The following is a 21,607-nucleotide window of genomic DNA, read 5'->3' as shown; positions in this document are numbered from 1 at the left end:
GTTAAACTTATAATTTGATTAATAGAATAATTAATAATGAGATTAATCATACAATATTACTATAAAAAATTAATGAATAAATCTTTTTTAACAAATTAAATTTTATATCAAGCACATATATCGTTCACAATAAAAAAAATATACATATAGTTATCATCAGGAAAAAAATTCTATGACCATTATGAAATAGAATGAGTACTGACCATGTAACTGACCATGTCACTGACCATGTCACGTAACTGACCATGTCACTGACCTTGTAACTGACCATGTAACTGACCATGTCACTGACCAATCCATTATTCACACTTCAAATTTGAATAATTTATTAATTCTCAATAATGTTAAACTTATAATTTGATTAATAGAATAATTAATAATGAGATTAATCATACAATATTACTATAAAAAATTAATGAATAAATCTTTTTTAACAAATTAAATTTTATATCAAGCACATATATCGTTCACGATAAAAAAAATATACATATAGTTATCATCAGGAAAAAAAATTCTATGACCATTATGAAATAGAATGAGTACTGACCATGTAACTGACCATGTCACTGACCATGTCACGTAACTGACCATGTCACTGACCTTGTAACTGACCATGTAATTGACCATGTCACTGACCAATCCATTATTCACATTTCAAATTTGAATAATTTATTAATTCTCAATAATGTTAAACTTATAATTTGATTAATAGAATAATTAATAATGAGATTAATCATACAATATTACTATAAAAAATTAATGAATAAATCTTTTTTAACAAATTAAATTTTATATCAAGCACATATATCGTTCACAATAAAAAAATATACATATAGTTATCATCAGGAAAAAAAATTCTATGACCATTATGAAATAGAATGAGTACTGACCATGTAACTGACCATGTCACTGACCATGTCACGTAACAGACCATGTCACTGACCTTGTAACTGACCATGTAACTGACCATGTCACTGACCAATCCATTATTCACACTTCAAATTTGAATAATTTATTAATTCTCAATAATGTTAAACTTATAATTTGATTAATAGAATAATTAATAATGAGATTAATCATACAATATTACTATAAAAAATTAATGAATAAATCTTTTTTAACAAATTAAATTTTATATCAAGCACATATATCGTTCACAATAAAAAAAATATACATATAGTTATCATCAGGAAAAAAAATTCTATGACCATTACGAAATAGAATGAGTACTGACCATGTAACTGACCATGTCATTGACCATGTCACGTAACTGACCATGTCACTGACCTTGTAACTGACCATGTAATTGACCATGTCACTGACCAATCCATTATTCACACTTCAAATTTGAATAATTTATTAATTCTCAATAATGTTAAACTTATAATTTGATTAATAGAATAATTAATAATGAGATTAATCATACAATATTACTATAAAAAATTAATGAATAAATCTTTTTTAACAAATTAAATTTTATATCAAGCACATATATCGTTCACAATAAAAAAAATATACATATAGTTATCATCCGGAAAAAAAATTCTATGACCATTATGAAATAGAATGAGTACTGACCATGTAACTGACCATGTCACTGACCATGTCACGTAACTGACCATGTCACTGACCTTGTAACTGACCATGTAACTGACCATGTCACTGACCAATCCATTATTCACACTTCAAATTTGAATAATTAATTAATTCTCAATAATGTTAAACTTATAATTTGATTAATAGAATAATTAATAATGAGATTAATCATACAATATTACTATAAAAAATTAATGAATAAATCTTTTTTAACAAATTAAATTTTATATCAAGCACATATATCGTTCACAATAAAAAAAATATACATATAGTTATCATCAGGAAAAAAAATTCTATGACCATTACGAAATAGAATGAGTACTGACCATGTAACTGACCATGTCACTGACCATGTCACGTAACTGACCATGTCACTGACCTTGTAACTGACCATGTAATTGACCATGTCACTGACCAATCCATTATTCACACTTCAAATTTGAATAATTTATTAATTCTCAATAATGTTAAACTTATAATTTGATTAATAGAATAATTAATAATGAGATTAATCATACAATATTACTATAAAAAATTAATGAATAAATCTTTTTTAACAAATTAAATTTTATATCAAGCACATATATCGTTCACAATAAAAAAATATACATATAGTTATTTATTAATTCTCAATAATGTTAAACTTATAATTTGATTAATAGAATAATTAATAATGAGATTAATCATACAATATTACTATAAAAATTAATGAATAAATCTTTTTTAACAAATTAAATTTTATATCAAGCACATATATCGTTCACAATAAAAAAATATACATATAGTTATCATCAGGAAAAAAAATTCTATGACCATTATGAAATAGAATGAGTACTGACCATGTAACTGACCATGTCACTGACCATGTCACGTAACTGACCATGTCACTGACCTTGTAACTGACCATGTAACTGACCATGTCACTGACCAATCCATTATTCACACTTCAAATTTGAATAATTTATTAATTCTCAATAATGTTAAACTTATAATTTGATTAATAGAATAATTAATAATGAGATTAATCATACAATATTACTATAAAAAATTAATGAATAAATCTTTTTTAACAAATTAAATTTTATATCAAGCACATATATCGTTCACGATAAAAAAAATATACATATAGTTATCATCAGGAAAAAAAATTCTATGACCATTATGAAATAGAATGAGTACTGACCATGTAACTGACCATGTCACTGACCATGTCACGTAACTGACCATGTCACTGACCTTGTAACTGACCATGTAATTGACCATGTCACTGACCAATCCATTATTCACATTTCAAATTTGAATAATTTATTAATTCTCAATAATGTTAAACTTATAATTTGATTAATAGAATAATTAATAATGAGATTAATCATACAATATTACTATAAAAAATTAATGAATAAATCTTTTTTAACAAATTAAATTTTATATCAAGCACATATATCGTTCACAATAAAAAAAATATACATATAGTTATCATCAGGAAAAAAAATTCTATGACCATTATGAAATAGAATGAGTACTGACCATGTAACTGACCATGTCACTGACCATGTCACGTAACAGACCATGTCACTGACCTTGTAACTGACCATGTAACTGACCATGTCACTGACCAATCCATTATTCACACTTCAAATTTGAATAATTTATTAATTCTCAATAATGTTAAACTTATAATTTGATTAATAGAATAATTAATAATGAGATTAATCATACAATATTACTATAAAAAATTAATGAATAAATCTTTTTTAACAAATTAAATTTTATATCAAGCACATATATCGTTCACAATAAAAAAAATATACATATAGTTATCATCAGGAAAAAAAATTCTATGACCATTACGAAATAGAATGAGTACTGACCATGTAACTGACCATGTCATTGACCATGTCACGTAACTGACCATGTCACTGACCTTGTAACTGACCATGTAATTGACCATGTCACTGACCAATCCATTATTCACACTTCAAATTTGAATAATTTATTAATTCTCAATAATGTTAAACTTATAATTTGATTAATAGAATAATTAATAATGAGATTAATCATACAATATTACTATAAAAAATTAATGAATAAATCTTTTTTAACAAATTAAATTTTATATCAAGCACATATATCGTTCACAATAAAAAAATATACATATAGTTATCATCAGGAAAAAAAATTCTATGACCATTATGAAATAGAATGAGTACTGACCATGTAACTGACCATGTCACTGACCATGTCACGTAACTGACCATGTCACTGACCTTGTAACTGACCATGTAACTGACCATGTCACTGACCAATCCATTATTCACACTTCAAATTTGAATAATTTATTAATTCTCAATAATGTTAAACTTATAATTTGATTAATAGAATAATTAATAATGAGATTAATCATACAATATTACTATAAAAAATTAATGAATAAATCTTTTTTAACAAATTAAATTTTATATCAAGCACATATATCGTTCACAATAAAAAAAATATACATATAGTTATCATCAGGAAAAAAAATTCTATGTCCATTATGAAATAGAATGAGTACTGACCATGTAACTGACCATGTCACGTAACTGACCATGTCACTGACCTTGTAACTGACCATGTAATTGACCATGTCACTGACCAATCCATTATTCACACTTCAAATTTGAATAATTTATTAATTCTCAATAATGTTAAACTTATAATTTGATTAATTGAATAATTAATAATGAGATTAATCATACAATATTACTATAAAAAATTAATGAATAAATCTTTTTTAACAAATTAAATTTTATATTAAGCACATATATCGTTCACAATAAAAAAAAAATACATATAGTTATCATCAGGAAAAAAATTCTATGACCATTATGAAATAGAATGAGTACTGACCATGTAACTGACCATGTCACTGACCATGTCACGTAACTGACCATGTCAATGACCATGTAACTGACCATGTCACTGACCATGTCACGTAACTGACCATGTCACTGACCATGTAACTGACCATGTCACTGACCAATCCATTATTCACACTTCAAATTTGAATAATTTATTAATTCTCAATAATGTTAAACTTATAATTTGATTAATATAATAATTAATAATGAGATTAATCATACAATATTACTATAAAAAATTAATGAATAAATCTTTTTTAACAAATTAAATTTTATATCAAGCACATATATCGTTCACAATAAAAAAAAATATACATATAGTTATCATCAGGAAAAAAAATTCTATGACCATTATGAAATAGAATGAGTACTGACCATGTAACTGACCATGTCACTGACCCTGTCACGTAACTGACCATGGCACTGACCTTGTAACTGACCATGTAACTGACCATGTCACTGACCATGTCACGTAACTGACCATGTCACTGACCTTGTAACTGACCATGTAACTGACCATGTAACTGACCATGTCACTGACCAATCCATTATTCACACTTCAAATTTGAATAATTTATTAATTCTCAATAATGTTAAACTTATAATTTGATTAATAGAATAATTAATAATGAGATTAATCATACAATATTACTATAAAAAATTAATGAATAAATCTTTTTTAACAAATTAAATTTTATATCAAGCACATATATCGTTCACAATAAAAAAAATATACATATAGTTATCATCAGGAAAAAAAATTCTATGACCATTACGAAATAGAATGAGTACTGACCATGTAACTGACCATGTCACTGACCATGTCACGTAACTGACCATGTCACTGACCATGTAACTGACCATGTAACTGACCATGTCACTGACCAATCCATTATTCACACTTCAAATTTGAATAATTTATTAATTCTCAATAATGTTAAACTTATAATTTGATTAATAGAATAATTAATAATGAGATTAATCATACAATATTACTATAAAAAATTAATGAATAAATCTTTTTTAACAAATTAAATTTTATATCAAGCACATATACCGTTCACAATAAAAAAAATATACATATAGTTATCATCAGGAAAAAAAATTCTATGATCATTATGAAATAGAATGAGTACTTACAGAATTTTTTGAAATACATTTGAGATTTTTTTTTTAAACTTTTGAATTAATTTTTAGGTGAAAAAAAGAAAGATTACCATTGGTATTTAATTACAGCCATCGGATTGAGATCCAACGACTGTGAATAAAGAACAATTTCCCAAATTTGTGTCTACAAGCTATGACATTTGTGCAAGATGTGGAGCCCGCCCCAATCAGTCGGGGAAACGGTTGGGCAAGAATTGGTCATCCAATTGCCTGGGCAGCTGGTCCCCACGTGGGCCCCAGCAATTAGTCAGGCAATTTTTCATCGGTGCATTGTCCATTTGCTAACAATTGCCCAATTAGTCACCCAATCAATACATGGGTGCATCTGCTCTAAGAGCAAATGCACCCATGAACCAAGGGCAATTGCTGATTTGCTAACCAAATTGGTACTACCAATCCACTATTCATCTCAAATTGGCAATTGCCTTCAGCTTATACGATGCACCAGTGAAAGGTAATTTGCCTGCCAATCCACTATTCACACTTCAAATTTGAATAATTCATTAAACTTATAATTTAATTAACTAAACAATTAACAATTAGAATAATCATACAATGTTAATTTAATAAAAAATTAATGCATATGTTAATTAAGTAGTCATGTAACTGGTCACGTAACTGACCATGTCACTGACCAAGTAACTGTAACTGGTCATGTAACTGGTCACGTAACTGACCATGTAACTGACCACGTAACTGACCATGTAATTGACCATGTCACTGACCATGTCACTGACCATGTCACGTAACTGACCATGTCACTGACCATGTAACTGACCATGTCACTGACCATGTAACTGACCATGTCACTGACCAATCCATTATTCACACTTCAAATTTGAATAATTTATTAATTCTCAATAATGTTAAACTTATAATTTGATTAATAGAATAATTAATAATGAGATTAATCATACAATATTACTATAAAAAATTAATGAATAAATCTTTTTTAACAAATTAAATTTTATATCAAGCACATATATCGTTCACAATAAAAAAAATATACATATAGTTATCATCAGGAAAAAAAATTCTATGACCATTATGAAATAGAATGAGTACTTACAGAATTTTTTGAAATACATTTGAGATTTTTTTTTTAAACTTTTGAATTAATTTTTAGGTGAAAAAAAGAAAGATTACCATTGGTATTTAATTACAGCCATCGGATTGAGATCCAACGACTGTGAATAAAGAACAATTTCCCAAATTTGTGTCTACAAGCTATGACATTTGTGCAAGATGTGGAGCCCGCCCCAATCAGTCGGGGAAACGGTTGGGCAAGAATTGGTCATCCAATTGCCTGGGCAGCTGGTCCCCACGTGGGCCCCAGCAATTAGTCAGGCAATTTTTCATCGGTGCATTGTCCATTTGCTAACAATTGCCCAATTAGTCACCCAATCAGTACATGGGTGCATCTGCTCTAAGGACTTGATCCTCACGTCCCCATTCTTGTTGAATTGGTAGAAGATCTACAGCCCTTCCACATACCCAACTCTACCTAGGCCTTTCAAACTCCGACGAAGTCAAAATTGATTGAGGAATCACTATACTGGGCGGGGATAGTTAAAAAAAATGGTACAAGGTTAAATCAGTAAAAGAGCAACAATAAGTTCTTGAAAATAAAGGCTTTAAAATAAATAGGGAAGAAACTAGGGTATATTGGACTATACAATTTATTTATTTAAAAAAAAAATTACAGAGAAAAGATTCTAGTACAGTCAGTCTCGGCAGCAAATCCTCTGTCCCTAATTTTCCTGTCTCCATCCCTGTGACCCATTCAATTTATGACACTTGTTACTTTAACAAATCTATTCTTAACACCGTTAACAGCTGCCTTTTATGGAACTCTTCCACTGTAGCTTCTTCTAATCTTGTGTGTTCTGGAAATACCTCCTCCGCTTAACCTCCTGGATGACGCCAGCTCTCATCACCTCTCGCCGGAACCGGTTGAGCAAGCGCTCCTCGGACTCGCCCTCGTCGACGATGACTTGGCCATTGTAAGCCGACTTGAAGAAGAGAGTGTTGGCATAAGCCAGAGAGGCGTTCATGACGGACTCCAATTCCGAAGAGGAAGAAGAGAAATAAGGACCAGGTTGGGCGACTAGAGGGACGAAGGCGTCTCTGGGCTTCTGGGTTTGGGAGAGATGGAGATGGGGTGGTGGGGGTTTGGCTTGTGATGGGGGCTTTGAGGGTGTGAGGAAGGAGAGGAAGTTGCAGAGAGAGGATGAGGCAGCCATGGATTGAGTTTGGTGCAAAATCGTGGACTTCTGATTTTGGTTTCCCTCTCTACCTTATATGCCTCTGCTTCATCATCTCAATAGTCATGGGCGTGAAGACGAACAAATTGGTGAGATTGAAGGCCGGAGAAGGAAGAAAGCAAAAGGCCGAGCTGGTACTTGTCTGCTACAGTGGAAGAGTTCCATGGATGCAAATACCCAAACGAAGCCACCGATATCGCACAACAAATCCCCACCATGGTGAGACGGAGTTAAGTTCTGTGAATTAGAATTGACAGGTGTCATAAATTGAATGGGTCACAGGGATGGAGACAGGAAATTAGGGACAGAGGATTTGCTGCCGTCAGTCTCTAACTTATTAAACAATAAAGCATTTCAAGCTGAAAGAGGGAGAGAGTCCCTCCAAACAGAAACATCAGAGTGATGGCCAGTATTAAGAATGACTTCAGTTAAGAAATTAGCTTCTCTCTTAATATGCTCGAACCAACCATGATGGAGTTGGCTGGAAAGAAAGCGGATGTCCCTCAAAATAAATCTAATATGCCAAAATATGCTATCAATCTTGAGTCTCCTTCAATCTCAAGATTATGGAATCCATGTAAAACAACAGCATAAAGACAGCTTTGATTGCAAGAGCCTCATAAGCTTGAACATCTTAATTTCCTAACTTTTTTAGAGCTGTTTTAACGAAGGATTTTCATATTCCTTTCTGAAAATGAATCCACCGGTTCATATTGGACTATGCAATTAGATATAGGGGGCGGTGCAACCAAAAAAACTCACTTTGCCAAATTTTATTAACTAACAAATTGAACTTATTTTCAGCCATCCTTTAGGAAAACCACAATCTTTCTGAGTCAAATTTTAGCTAAAATAGCTAAAAAGTCATTTTAGCTAGCCACTTTGCCCTTAGAAATATATCTGTATCAGTGCTATTTATTTTAGCTCATTTTAAATTTATATTATTTTTTAAATGAAGATTAAATAGCTTAAATGTATTTATAAATTACAATATTACATAAAATAACTCAAAATGAATGTTTTAAATTATAGAGAGCATCATCTCGGTCTCTCTATATTTAAGAATGAGATAGCTAAAAATTATAATAGATAACCACTTAGGAGTTTGGTGCAGCTGTTAAAATAGACAAAAAGTTAAACATGTTCTCTAAATAGAAATTTTAAATACACACCCCAAATTACTTAATACACATTCTTGTTATTTTATATTTCAAATCAGATTTTATATGTAGATTAAATGACTAAAATAAACATCTATGTATTAGAAGAAAAATAATAATAATCATATCTTCCTTATATTATTCTATAATTATAAACACAATGAACTTCTATAAATTGCATTCTCATTTAAAACAAGAATAAAAGTTAGAAACCATCAAATTTAAATTTTCCTTAAATAAATTGTAATTAAATAGGGTGAGAGACTATATAATTTAGAATTTCAAAATCAATGACATTAAGTGTTTTTAAAACATATCGCTTTAATTCCACTTTAGTTCTTTTTTTTCTTCCTAAAAGTTATGATTAGTCATTTTATTATCTAATATAAAACATCACATGTACAAAACTTTGTAATTGTTAATTTATTTGACCATCCAATGACAACTTCATAGTTTTGCCATTGTGGATCGGAGAAACTACTAGTACAGTTTTAGTTGAATGTTTGACTCAAAATTTTATACTTGATCAATAGGGTGTTTCCTTGTTTGGTGAGGAATTTGCTGTATCAGTGCTAAAATTAAGAGGAATTTGCTGTGTATTCTCATTGATAATAGGGGCCTTTTTATATAGAGGATTACAATGCATAGAATCCAAATCATACAAGGAAAGTAATCATACATTGAATAGGAATCTAGATCCTTCTAATGTAACCCTATTACCACTAGGTCAAGTAACCTAGAGTTTGGGCCAAACACAGAATAGAGATTTCCTTGAACACTTTCCCATGTGTTGCTCAAATGCGGTGCTTCTCTCGTTGCCTCGTTAAAAAGCTTACCGAGTAACAAAAACCCAGTGGGATAAAAATAACCTCAGTCGAAGGGGAAAAAGAGCACAACACACCATTCACATTTTGAGACCATGCATGTAGACATCTCCCATTGGTGTCTGCATCTCCCCCTAATGACTACGGTCATATATGGGAGTTCGGATAACTTCCGCAAACGATGCTACCAACATGTTTCTCGAAAGTGGAATTTAGGCAATGACTTAGTGAATAAGTCTTCCACACAGTCCTCAGATTGAACCTAGTTCACTTTGATCTTAAGGAGAGTCTGTTGTTGTTGATTATGCTTGGTGTTGTCGCTTTTGATGTAGCCTTGGTTCATTTGTTCAAAACAATCAGCATTATCCTAAATGCTCGTAGGCTCATCTGTGGTAGACTTCAAACCACAATTGTTCGAACATGCGTAATTATGGATCCAATCCATATACATTCACGAACCACTTTGTGAAGAGCAATAATCTCTGCATTGTTCTAAGATATAGCGACTAGGGTCTGTTATGTAGACCTCCAAGATATCATGGTCTTTTCCCATGGTAAACACTTAACCATTTTGGGAATGACCTTTGTGTGTGTGAGAGAGATACCCAACATCAGCAAAACCTTCCAAAAAACATGTTGTTTTGGGATGGGGATAGAGGACGCAGGCCAATGTTGGCGGCGTTCCTGGTGTGTGATGGGTCCGAATCCATCATCTCTCTGTAGGGATAAACCATGCCCATATCAGTTGTACATCTAGTATCGAAAGATATCTTTTACACCAAGCAAATGACATCGCTTTGGCGCAGAGCTATACTGTAGCTAACAAGTTCATGGAAAATGAGATATCTGGTCTTGTGCATTGAGCTAAGTACAATAATGCGCCTATTGTACTTATGTGGGGGACTTTGTCTCTAGCACATCTTCTCCATCATCCTTTGGACGAAGAAGATCTTTTTCAGGATCAAGGCTATGGACGATCATGGGGGTGCTTGAAGGCTTGACCTTGTCAAAATGCCTAAGCATCTATCAACACGATGCTCAAGTTCCAAACCGAGACATAATCGTGTTCTCCAAAATCCTTCATCTCAAACTTAGATTTCAAGTGTTCAGCGGTTTCACTTAACTCTTGAAGGGCTTCCAATGAAGATCATGTCCAACATAAACCGCGATAGAATCCAAAACTTGTTATGGAAACGCGTGGGCATATCTCTTCCCAATCAAGTAGTCACTTTTAGCGAGCATTTTAACCTCTTTGTAAAACGCGTCAAGTGGTCTAGAGCCACTTGACTTGGGTAAATGAAGTTCACCATGAACCTTCATGTATATTCCGTATCTAGATCCCCATAGAGATACATAGTGACCACATTTGTAAGCTGCATAATCAGTTATTAGGAAACTACCAAACTGACAGGGTAGTGGAGTGCAATGACATCCATTACGAGAGAATATGTTTTATCGTTGTCAATTCTAGGGCGTTTTGTGAGAAGCCTTTTGCCATAAGGGGAGATTGCCATCTCCTTTTCTCATCACGCTTTCTAATGAAGACCCATTTAGTCAACATGTTTTATGATAGGAGGTGTTGTCATCACTGGTTCGAAAACCTTCCTCTTCGTTAGAGAATCCATCTTAACATGGATCGCATCTTTCCATTTAGGCCAAATCTCTCTACGTTGGCATTCATTCATCAACGGAGCGTGGTTCGATATCATCTGACTCAACAAACTCATGCGCAACAAAATGCGCAACTACATCATCAATTATGATGGAGTTTCTATCCCATGTCTCATGTACACTAGTGTAATTTTCAAAGAGCTCTATATTCTCAGGAATAGGTTCTGACATTGAGGCGTCCCCCAACGATAACCATAACCCGGAAGATACTCATGAGACAGATTTTGAGTCTTGATGATTAAAGGATTGGAATATGCCAAAGTATCCTTCGAACCTACGGGCCTCCCACGCATACTAGCTGGGGCCATGACCTGTAACGCCAGAGTGCCACACTCTTTGGCGTTGGCGCCATGCCTACCTCCGTGTAGGGTGGTGCTACGTCCTCTCGTAGGGACGTCCTTCCTTGCAGACATATTTGTAGCTTATTTGTGTGATCTCGTCACTTTAACAGGGATCGAGATGAGACATAGTAGGGATAGACCATGACAATTCCTGTCATTCCTGTTGAACATCTGTGTTCTTATCTCCCCCTAACGACGGGAAAACTGTCTCATCAAAGTGACATTCGCAAATCTAGCGGTAAGGAGATCGCCTAGCAAGGGCGTTAAGTGGCGGACGATTGTTGGAATCTCAAATCCAACGTAGTTTCCCATTCGTCTGTAAGGACCCATCATAGGGTGCTGTGGCAGCGCAATTTGCACATAAATGGCTCACTCAAATATGCATAAGTACGATACTTATACCCAGTCACTAGCTGTAACGCAGAGGTAAATTGAGTGGCTGTGGGTCATAGACGAACTAGCATAGCTGCATGTGATATTGCATCACCCCAAGCGGATATAAGGAGATTGGTGCGCATTACCAATGATCGAACTACCATCGTAGTCGTTTTCGCGAGACCATTTGGGTGTGTTCATGGGAATATGATGTCCAACATCAGTCTCAATGCAGTAACCATCGAAAGTCTTCGATGTAAACTCTCTAGCATCACCAAGTCCAATTGACGGAATAAGATGATCCGGGGAGTGAGCCCGTTGTTGTATGATATGAGTGTAGCATAAGCAGTATTGCAAGTGGACAATGGCACAACACGTGACCAGCGTGTTTGCGTGTCAACCAATATCATGAGATATTTAAACGCCCGCAAGTTGGTTGGATCAGTCCACAGAATTTTCACAGATTCTATGTACGAACATAATGAGTATTTTTATATCCTTTGTATAGGACGGTCTCAGTCCTAATTTCCCTAAGGAACGGGCTTTGCAAAATGAGTGAGGTGCCTTAGAAGTAACTAATGAGGATTTTGGTTAGGCATGAGCATCTGTGGCGCTATTAGAAGCAAAATATGTGACTACATCACCCATCATGGTGGTGGAACCATGGAAAATGGCATCCATGGCGGCATGGCCATGGGAAGGAACATTCATGGTGGAATGGCCATGGTTGGCGCCGTTTATTGCGTTGTCACAAAGGACTTTCGCTGCCCTACAGCGGCTAAGGACAGCGGCAGCGCCAGATGCAGCTGTAGCGGCAGTCACGCTAAGTTCGGGAATTAATTTTCGATTCTTGCTTCTTCTCACTCTGAAGAATGGATGTCCGTGTGAAGTCTTTAGTAGACGGATCATCATATCATGACTAGGATGATCTATCCTGTCATTACAAATCCAATATATGTTTGAACCCAAGAGATCTTCTCTCATAACTTCATTGGATTTAATAGCTCAAATAGTGACATAGAGTCCACTAGAGAGACACATAAACTTCTCTAAGATGTGCCTTTGTTCTCAATCATTAGAGGTATTGCAAAAGAACTCATTTCCGTTCTCTACATGTGTTTTCGCATGGAATCCGTCTGCTATTCATAAGTGTGATTCGCCTTAGAAGTGTAGAGAGTTTCTGTGACAGTAATTAAGGTGTCATTTGGCAAGGGGAACTTGGGCTATTCCATGTCCTTGAATTAATACTAATGGCCAAGCCATCATAGTCACAAAGAATTATGCTCAGAATCAAAATTGAGTCATAATGAAAGGAACTCGAAATTGTATTCATAAGCCAACGGAGTACATCATTGTCTCTTAACCATTAGGGGAATCTAATCCAAATGCTAGCTAATGCAAAGTGGCAATTTCCCATTACATCTCTTGGAAAAATAAAGATTTAAACAGAATTGGCGATCTATCGATTCCAGCCAGATTTGTAGTCTTCAACCCTTCATTCTAGATCATCTTGTTGATCTTCTTATTCCACATAGTAAACTTCTCTTGCTTCACAGTATGCTTTGTAGGCGGTGACAATTTTTTCACGAGCTCTACAAATGTGTGCCCAATGATCAGACACTCCACATCGAGAACATACATCTCTTTGCTCAAACTCCATTAATTGAGGCATTTTGAAAGCGTCATTTAGAAGGCTCTTAGTGTTGGTGGCCCCACCAACATGGCCAGAGGCGTTGCCTCCCTCTCTCTTTCCACTTTTACCTATTCGGTTATGTGTTCGCCTATTTTGGCGATTACCTTCCCAAGTAGAGTCATTATATGGACCAGAACGTCCAAATGTATTCCTAAGATTAGGGTTTCGCTCTTAGCGCCCTCTATTTGGGGCGCGACTATAATTGAATTCCGGAATATGCTCTGTTCCCACGGATCTCGAATTATAGTACTTCACAAGGATGTTGTCATGCTTTTCAGCTACATTCATAGCTCCAATGAGCTCATGAAACCTTGTGATTTGTCTTGCAGTAACATCGATTCGATAGTTCTTTGCAACCATCAGTGCAGAGACAGGGAAAGTAGAGAGAGTCTTCTCAATCAACATCGCATTTGTGATCTCTTTACCACAAAATTTAATTAAAGATTTAATGCGAAGTGCTTCCGAGTTGTAGTCAAGAACTGACTTGAAATCACAGAAACAGAGGCTATGCCATCTCACTTCTAGGTCAGGAAGCAAGGAGTCACGGACGTTGCCAAATCTATCTTCGAGTGAGACCCACAGCCTTCTGGGGTCTTCTTCATTCATACACTCGTACTGGAGCGAATCATCCATATGACGAGTCATTAGGATGATGGTTTTCGCCTTGCCTTTAAAGCTGCTCTATTTTCTTCCAAAGCTTGAGCTTGCTCAACAGTTAGCAATTCCTGGCTAGGCTCGAGAATCGTATCCAAGATTCCATCGGCCTTGAGATGCTGGCGGATATCACGAAAACAACTGTGATATTCAGAGCCAGTTGTTCCCAATGGAACAAAGTCCAATTTGTTCAGGTTACTCATCCTGAAAGAGAACAAGAAATTAGGGTTAGTTTCGGAGCGAAAAAGGCTACCATGAAAACAAATAAAATTTCTGAGCGTAGTCGCTTCCAAGAAATTTGATTCCAAGAGGGGTTGGATTAGATCGAAACAATGATGTTTGTGGTCGATCGTTTTATCTCAACAAACTCTAAGTTTGGAGAACTCTACAAGCTCCAAGCTTGGAGTGAGCACAAACCCCCACAGTTCGGCTTAATTTGGTCTCCCCTATGATAAAGAAAGGGGGGTAGAAGAAAGGAGGTTGCAAGTCCTCGAGAAAACAAGAAAAGAATGAAAAACTTCAAAAAATGGGAACTTTTAGAAAAGTTTACCTCGTTGGATTGCAGAGCGAGCTTCAGTCTTAGCCGAACAGATTAGAGAGATAATCGGGAGGTCGCGGGGTCACGGGGGTTTCGCGGGGTCTCAGGCTTGTCGCGGAAGGGTTTGTGGGCGCTTCGCGGGAGTGTCGCGGGCGTGGGTTCGGTGTCGCGGGGGTGCAGAGTAGAGGGGATGCCGTGAGGGTGCTGCAGGAATGCCACGATGCCACAAGGTCGCTGGGTCGCAAGCGAGTTGCGGTGACACTGGGGTCGCTGGTGAGTCGCAGTGGCGAGGGCAGGTGAGTGAGCACGAGGGCAGAAGGCAAGCAGGGCCTGCAGGCGCTGCAGGGGCAGCGAGGCTAACCTGGTAGGGTTAGCATTGAGTTGCAACGCAGGGGCTGTGGGGTAGTAGTAGCGCAGGCAATGCTAATCCGGTGGAGCTTGATCAATTTCTGGGGTTTTGGTTTCTAAAGCTAGGGTTAGGGCTCGTGCTGATAACGTGTTGTAGAGAAACTGAAATTGAGAGAAATTTGTTGTATATTCTCATTGATAATAGGGGCCTCTTTATATAGATGATTACAATGCATAGAATCCAAATCATACAAGGAAAGTAATCATACATTGAATAGGAATCTAGATCCTTCTAATATAACTCTATTACCACTAGGTCAAGTAACCTAGAGTTTGGACCAAATACAGAATAGAGATTTCCTTGAACACTTATTTCTAAGCATCTATTTGAAGGGAACAATAATGAATCCTTATGGATATCCCAATAACTAACACAAGTAATTAATATGGTCAATTATATATACTAATCGGATTACATAGTAGCCTTAATGTAGTTAAATAATATTGTATTTCATAGTTTTTTAGTTTAAGGATAATTTAGGTAATTTGGGTTGTGTATTTAGTAAAATATTAGAATGAGAAATTAAATGGTAGGTGTATTGAGTAAGGAGTGTGTATTAAGAAATTAGGGGTGTGTATTTAAAATTTCTCCTCTCTAAAATAGAGAGTCTACCGAATATGCTCTAATGCAGAAATTGAAAACCCTTAAATTATGTTGACTAAATTTTAGGATTTGATGAGATGACCGGTAAATAAGGAAAAGAATGTGTTACTTTGATTTAGCATATTAACAAAGAATAGTAAATATGCGTATATGGGCATAATGCCATTATGGACATATATTGATCAACAAGATAAGAAAACCTTGAAAAGATTTGTATTAATTTTTTTTTTTTTGAATCAAAGGAAGTTTCATTCAAAGAGGTAATAACTACCTCAAATGCTTACAATCATCGTTGAGTACTCCCACAATGAAATCTGGAGGTTTCATAAACCACATAGAGCTATGCCTAGCTTCAAAAGCTAAATTAGCTAAACAATGGGCTACACGGTTGTTCACTCGTGAGGTATGCTGCACACTAATGTCAGTTCTATGGTTTAGCTCCTGCCGAATATCATCAATTATCCCTTCATCATGAACATAAGTAAATTGGGTCTCTGCAATACAAGACACAGCTTCCAGGCAGTCTGTTTCGATAATGATATTGCTGACCTGCATTGTGGCCACCAGTTTTAAGCCCTCCTTGATGGCCCATAGCTCAACTTGTCTTGTTGACGCAACAGCTGGGATTGGAGCTGCGAAGGCAGCTCGAAATTGTCCTGCATCATCATGCAAGACACCCCTGACTCCTCCATGAGCAATTCCTGGGAGAAAACTTCCATCAACATTGAGTTTCCATGTACCATAACCTGCTGGCCTCCACGCTTGCTTCGGTTTTGAGAGAGCAGTTTTGTTTATTTTGTTTGCTTTCCCAAACTCCTCCAGCCACGCCAGTGAGCTAAGTACCAACTCCTCAGCCGATTGTTTAGTATGATTCCACAACATATTATTCCTGTTTTTCCACAAGGCCCATAAGATCATGAGGAGTTTAGCAAACAAGTCATTTGGCAGATTCCGAGCATGGTCCAATAACCACTCTTTAAATTCCAAAGACGGCAGTAAGCTACTCCCCAAATTAAAAGGGGATGCAGTGAGTATGGCAGTAGCAATAGGACATTTACAAAAGACATGGGAAGTGTCCTCATAAGCATGAGAACATAGGAGACACTGCAGGTCACCTTGATACCCCTTAGTGGAAAGTTTGGCTCTTGTAGGAAGGAGATTTGAGCATGCACGCCAAACATAAATCTGAACCTTTCCAGGCACTGTTGCTTTCCAAATCCTGCGCCATAATTCTTTGTACGGATCACCTTGAGATGTAGAAGTTAAAACATTCTCCAACACTTTGGTTCGAGCAATCTAGTATGCAGTTTTAACAGAATAAAAACTTTTTTTTTTCCGGACTCCAACAAGGTTTATCACATAGATTTCGTCTGCTAAGAGGGATACAAAGTACCTTTTGAGCCACCTCAGGTGAGAATATGGCATGAACCGCAGCTGGGATTCACTGCCCTATTTGTATTAATTGGACATATGTAATGTATTAATAGGGTAAAATATTATTTCATTCCATTAAAGTTCAAAAATAATTAAGACTAATTAAGATAAAATTACACTTTTTTTTATTGGGAATTACACTAAATTTTGAAAACTAAGAATAAATAAGGATTTTTTGAAAATTGAGGTGTCAATTTTATTTCATTCCATTAAGGTTTATAGCGAGTTAAGACTTAAAGACTAATTAAGAATCTTCTGAAAATCACCCTTCTCACCCTAAGCTAGAAACCCATATATTAGAGGATTCTAAAGCATCTCCTCTAAAAGATAATGAAATCTAACAAAAAAAGAAAAAGATAATGAAATCTAACAATTTAAAATAATTATACAATATACACAAACTACGTACTCTTCCCAATCCAATAATAATTAGGAGTACTCTCATTCGAATCCGATTGTTATTAGGATGTAAATCCATCTGTGATAAGGAATAACATCTTTATAAAAGGCCCGAAGACCCCGAACCGTATTATCATCCTTCTTTGGGAGGAAAAACACCATGACCGAAAAACCGTTAAACCCGGGAAGCTACGGTGAAGAAGATGAAGAAGAAGAAAGGCGGCACCGCCATATGCACACAAGCAGCTTGAAGTTGCTGGAGGAAGACGACTTAGTTAATAAGACTCTATATATTTGTATCTATGAAGGTTATAAAACTGTACAAGTCGCCAACCGCTTTTGGGGTGCTTATGTTGTTCGCGCCATCAATCTTAGCGATTTGCTGACATCATCGCCGTCGGTGAAACTAGGACTACGGCAAGTGGCGAATAGGCCCATCGTACATCTCCGAGGTAAAGCTGGTTGCGGTGTTTTGGGCTCCAAGTTTGTTTTTGCCGGCGGCTTGAAACGCGACTTCGGACCGTTAGGTGCATTAAGCAGCGATTACAGCACAGACGTTTATGCCTTTGATACCAAGGACCCCAAACACGGCATAGTCAAGATGGAGGAGACTTTACACAAAGGTAAATGTCAGCCGTTAATGGCTGAGGTGGCCGGAAAACTTTACACTCTGTCCAGTGGTCCCCACATTCCTGGAAGTTTCGAGGTATTTGACCCCAAACAGGGGACTTGGTCGCCCCTGCCAAACTTCCCTACAGGTGCTCGCTGGTTCTCTTATGCTATTGCGGGCACCAAGTTGTTTGCGTCCAGTGAAGGGCACTCGATACACTGCTTTGACCTTGGTGCCGCCGAACCAAAGAAAGAGGAATGGAACAGAGTCCCCAGTATGTGCCAAGGCGGCCCTTTTCCATTTCAGGACAAAGCTCTAGTGCTGGACCTGCCGCAGCCGGAACACCATAACAAGAAATTAATGTTTACCGCTACCTGTGTCTGGCCCGGGACTAGGCTAGTAGTTTATCTCATGTCCTTGGATGAAAACCAAGAAAATATCAGTGAAATCCATGTGCTGAAGCGGCCAGAGGTCCCTCGTGAAGCATGGGACCATCATTTCTTCCATCTAGGTGGAAACAATGTTTGCATTGTCGCCACCCCTTTCAAAAACACGTATGAAGAGGATGTAAGGTACGAGCCTGCGATTCATACCATACAAAGTGCTGCTATACCATTTCAATTTGAGTTTGATATCTCCAAGGTGAACGATGACAAGGAGAATTGTTTTACTGTCCGATTCCAGCCTCCTCGCATTTTCGAATACTATACTGGTCCATCCTGTTCCCTACCGCCTAGCCAACTTGGTTGCTTTGTGCTCTAATAATTGTACTCAATTGTTTTATGTTCATCTTCTGTGCTATTCTGTACGTATGATCCTTTAATTTGTAATCCAACTATCTATCTAGATTTCCTTCTTCTGCTTGGTTATTCCAGCTTGGTGATTATCATCCGATCCATCATTCATTGAATTTGTTGTGAAATATTTATCCTATGCCCCGCACTGCAATGAAAACGAGACCTTGCAATTAACTAGAATGGTAATTACTTTGATCTTTTGTAGTAGTAATAGATCTTTGTTCGGCAAAACCAGTGATCTCTGAATGGGCCTAGATTACTTGATAGAGTATCTTGTCATTTGATTATGTGAGCAACGTAAAAAGTTTACATTTCTGGCTTGAGCAGCACTGTTGTTCTGCACCGAATTTATCGAATTTGGATTCACCACCAAATTTTGACAATTGTGATGATCAAATTTGTGATTAATTTTATCCCTATTCGTTCTAATACTATCGGTTGTGAATTTTGAAAGATGTCAATAGTTACACGAGAAAGCAACTTAATCTTTTTTTTTATCCGCAATTCTTTTAAAAAGATGACAATATATCTCCGACTCTCATTTCACTTTGGTCATTTCATTAGTTTTAATGATGTTTAATAATGAATTTGACTGCAATAACAAAAATGTAGTGGAAAGTTAAATATAAGTAACTAAAGTTAAATTTTTCAAAAGTCAATGACTAAAATTTTAGATGGGTCATAGTGTAGTGATTATTTATGTAATTTTTTTGTTTGTTAACAAGAACCTTTTCTGTTGTATATGTCTATCCGTCAAAGGGAAGTTGTCCTTAAAAATATGAGAGTATGTGACGAACTTTGACTTTAAAAAAAGGTTGCTTAGCCAAAAGAAATGGCAAGAGAGCGGTTTTAGATTGATGCGAAAGCAAGATGTGACAGTAGAGTGAAAGACTGCACGGGAAAGAGAAGCATTCTAGAAATTAAATGATTGAGCACCTAAGGAGGAAAAGAACTCATTTAATCTATTCATTATCCCACTGGTTATAGCACTTGAGTTATTCTCATGTGACTAAACTGATTCTGATCCACGTAACCATACTACAGTCCAACAAGAGAACTTTTAGTCTTGAAAAATCTCTAACGTGAGTGAAGCTTAAATGTTCTCAATTCTTGTACTGCTGCGGTGAGTTAGACTTTGTAATCTCCAAAATGCTAACGCAAGTTGTTGTGATATTGTTTAAGTGAACCAAGATATGATTAGGGTATTTTTGGCATCATATTTTTGGGACCTTGGTTGAGTGGTTGTGCTTTTTGAGCTAGCTAAGTTGTTAAGACAAAGATGCTAAGTGAGTGATTAGGGTAAAAATGGATAAGTTAACTTTGCTCATCGATCATCATTGATTACAATTAGTCTTACTTAAAATGATGAAAATAACACTGCTAATCTACCATCATAGTTTATTGTTCTGGACTACAACATGGCAAATGAAATACCAACAAATCTGCGGAGCAAATATAAGAGTCAATCATATTCTTTTGAATCACCACATATACAATAAACCATACAATAATTTGTCCTTTTTTTTTTTTTTGGAATAGATTTTGTCCATGGTTTAAACAAGAAGACCAAATCATTTGAAATTCAAGTACATTATTTTGATTTCAAACAAATATTTTGTTTTGACCGAAAATTTTCAAATTCCTTAATTAAAACAAAATTAAGTTATTGTTCCTTGGAAACATACAGTGAAGAAAGTACTCCTCCAAAGTCCAAAGTCTTCAGTAATCAAGCGTGACGTGTGGACTCTCTTGACTACGCGCTTCACGCGCGGCGAATTTTCTCTCCTCTTCACCTCGTTCGTAGCTACTACACAACCACCATCACGACATTGATTTCACCACTGATTGAGCACTCCGCTCCTTCTCTTGTGACGGCGTCCTCTCCTATTTTCACCTTCTCCGCCCTCCCGCCGGGGAGTGGCGGAGATGACCCTATTTATGCAAATTAAAACAAGCGATTCCGAGCAAATGATGTTCTCTGCGATAAACTCATGGCAGCACAAATCACCGATGCCGAACCTGCCTCTCCTTTACCTGGTCATTCTCTTGATTAGACTAGCTATGCGGCTCGTCTCCTCAACCCCCTCAGTCACTATGGCAAAGCTGCAATTGAAGATTTTGTGATGACTGATGAGGACTACACTATCACTGAAGGTACGATTGCTCCGAATG

At 35.9% G+C, this 21,607-nt stretch overlaps 2 protein-coding genes across 2 annotated transcripts; both read right to left on the bottom strand.

Moving 5' to 3' along the window:
- Positions 1-7,324: 7,324 nt before the first annotated feature.
- Positions 7,325-8,091, bottom strand: LOC112183496 (30S ribosomal protein S21, chloroplastic). Its single transcript, XM_040514164.1, has one exon. It carries the CDS (start codon positions 7,904-7,906, stop codon positions 7,535-7,537), a length of 372 nt encoding a protein of 123 aa, XP_040370098.1. The 5' UTR covers positions 7,907-8,091; the 3' UTR covers positions 7,325-7,534.
- An 8,371-nt stretch (positions 8,092-16,462) lies between these two features.
- Positions 16,463-18,190, bottom strand: LOC112183495. The gene is made up of 2 exons (XM_024321881.1): positions 18,155-18,190; positions 16,463-17,491 (listed from the first exon to the last, which is right to left on the bottom strand). Exons 1-2 carry the CDS (start codon positions 18,188-18,190, stop codon positions 16,463-16,465), a joined length of 1,065 nt encoding a protein of 354 aa, XP_024177649.1.
- Between the last annotated feature and the right edge of the window lie 3,417 nt (positions 18,191-21,607).

The sequence above is a fragment of the Rosa chinensis genome, chromosome 2 (assembly GCF_002994745.2).
Source record: "Rosa chinensis cultivar Old Blush chromosome 2, RchiOBHm-V2, whole genome shotgun sequence".
NCBI classification, from domain to species: Eukaryota; Viridiplantae; Streptophyta; class Magnoliopsida; order Rosales; family Rosaceae; genus Rosa; species Rosa chinensis.
Note: the sequence above shows the minus strand (reverse complement) of the source record. Positions and strands in the feature narration are given on the sequence as shown.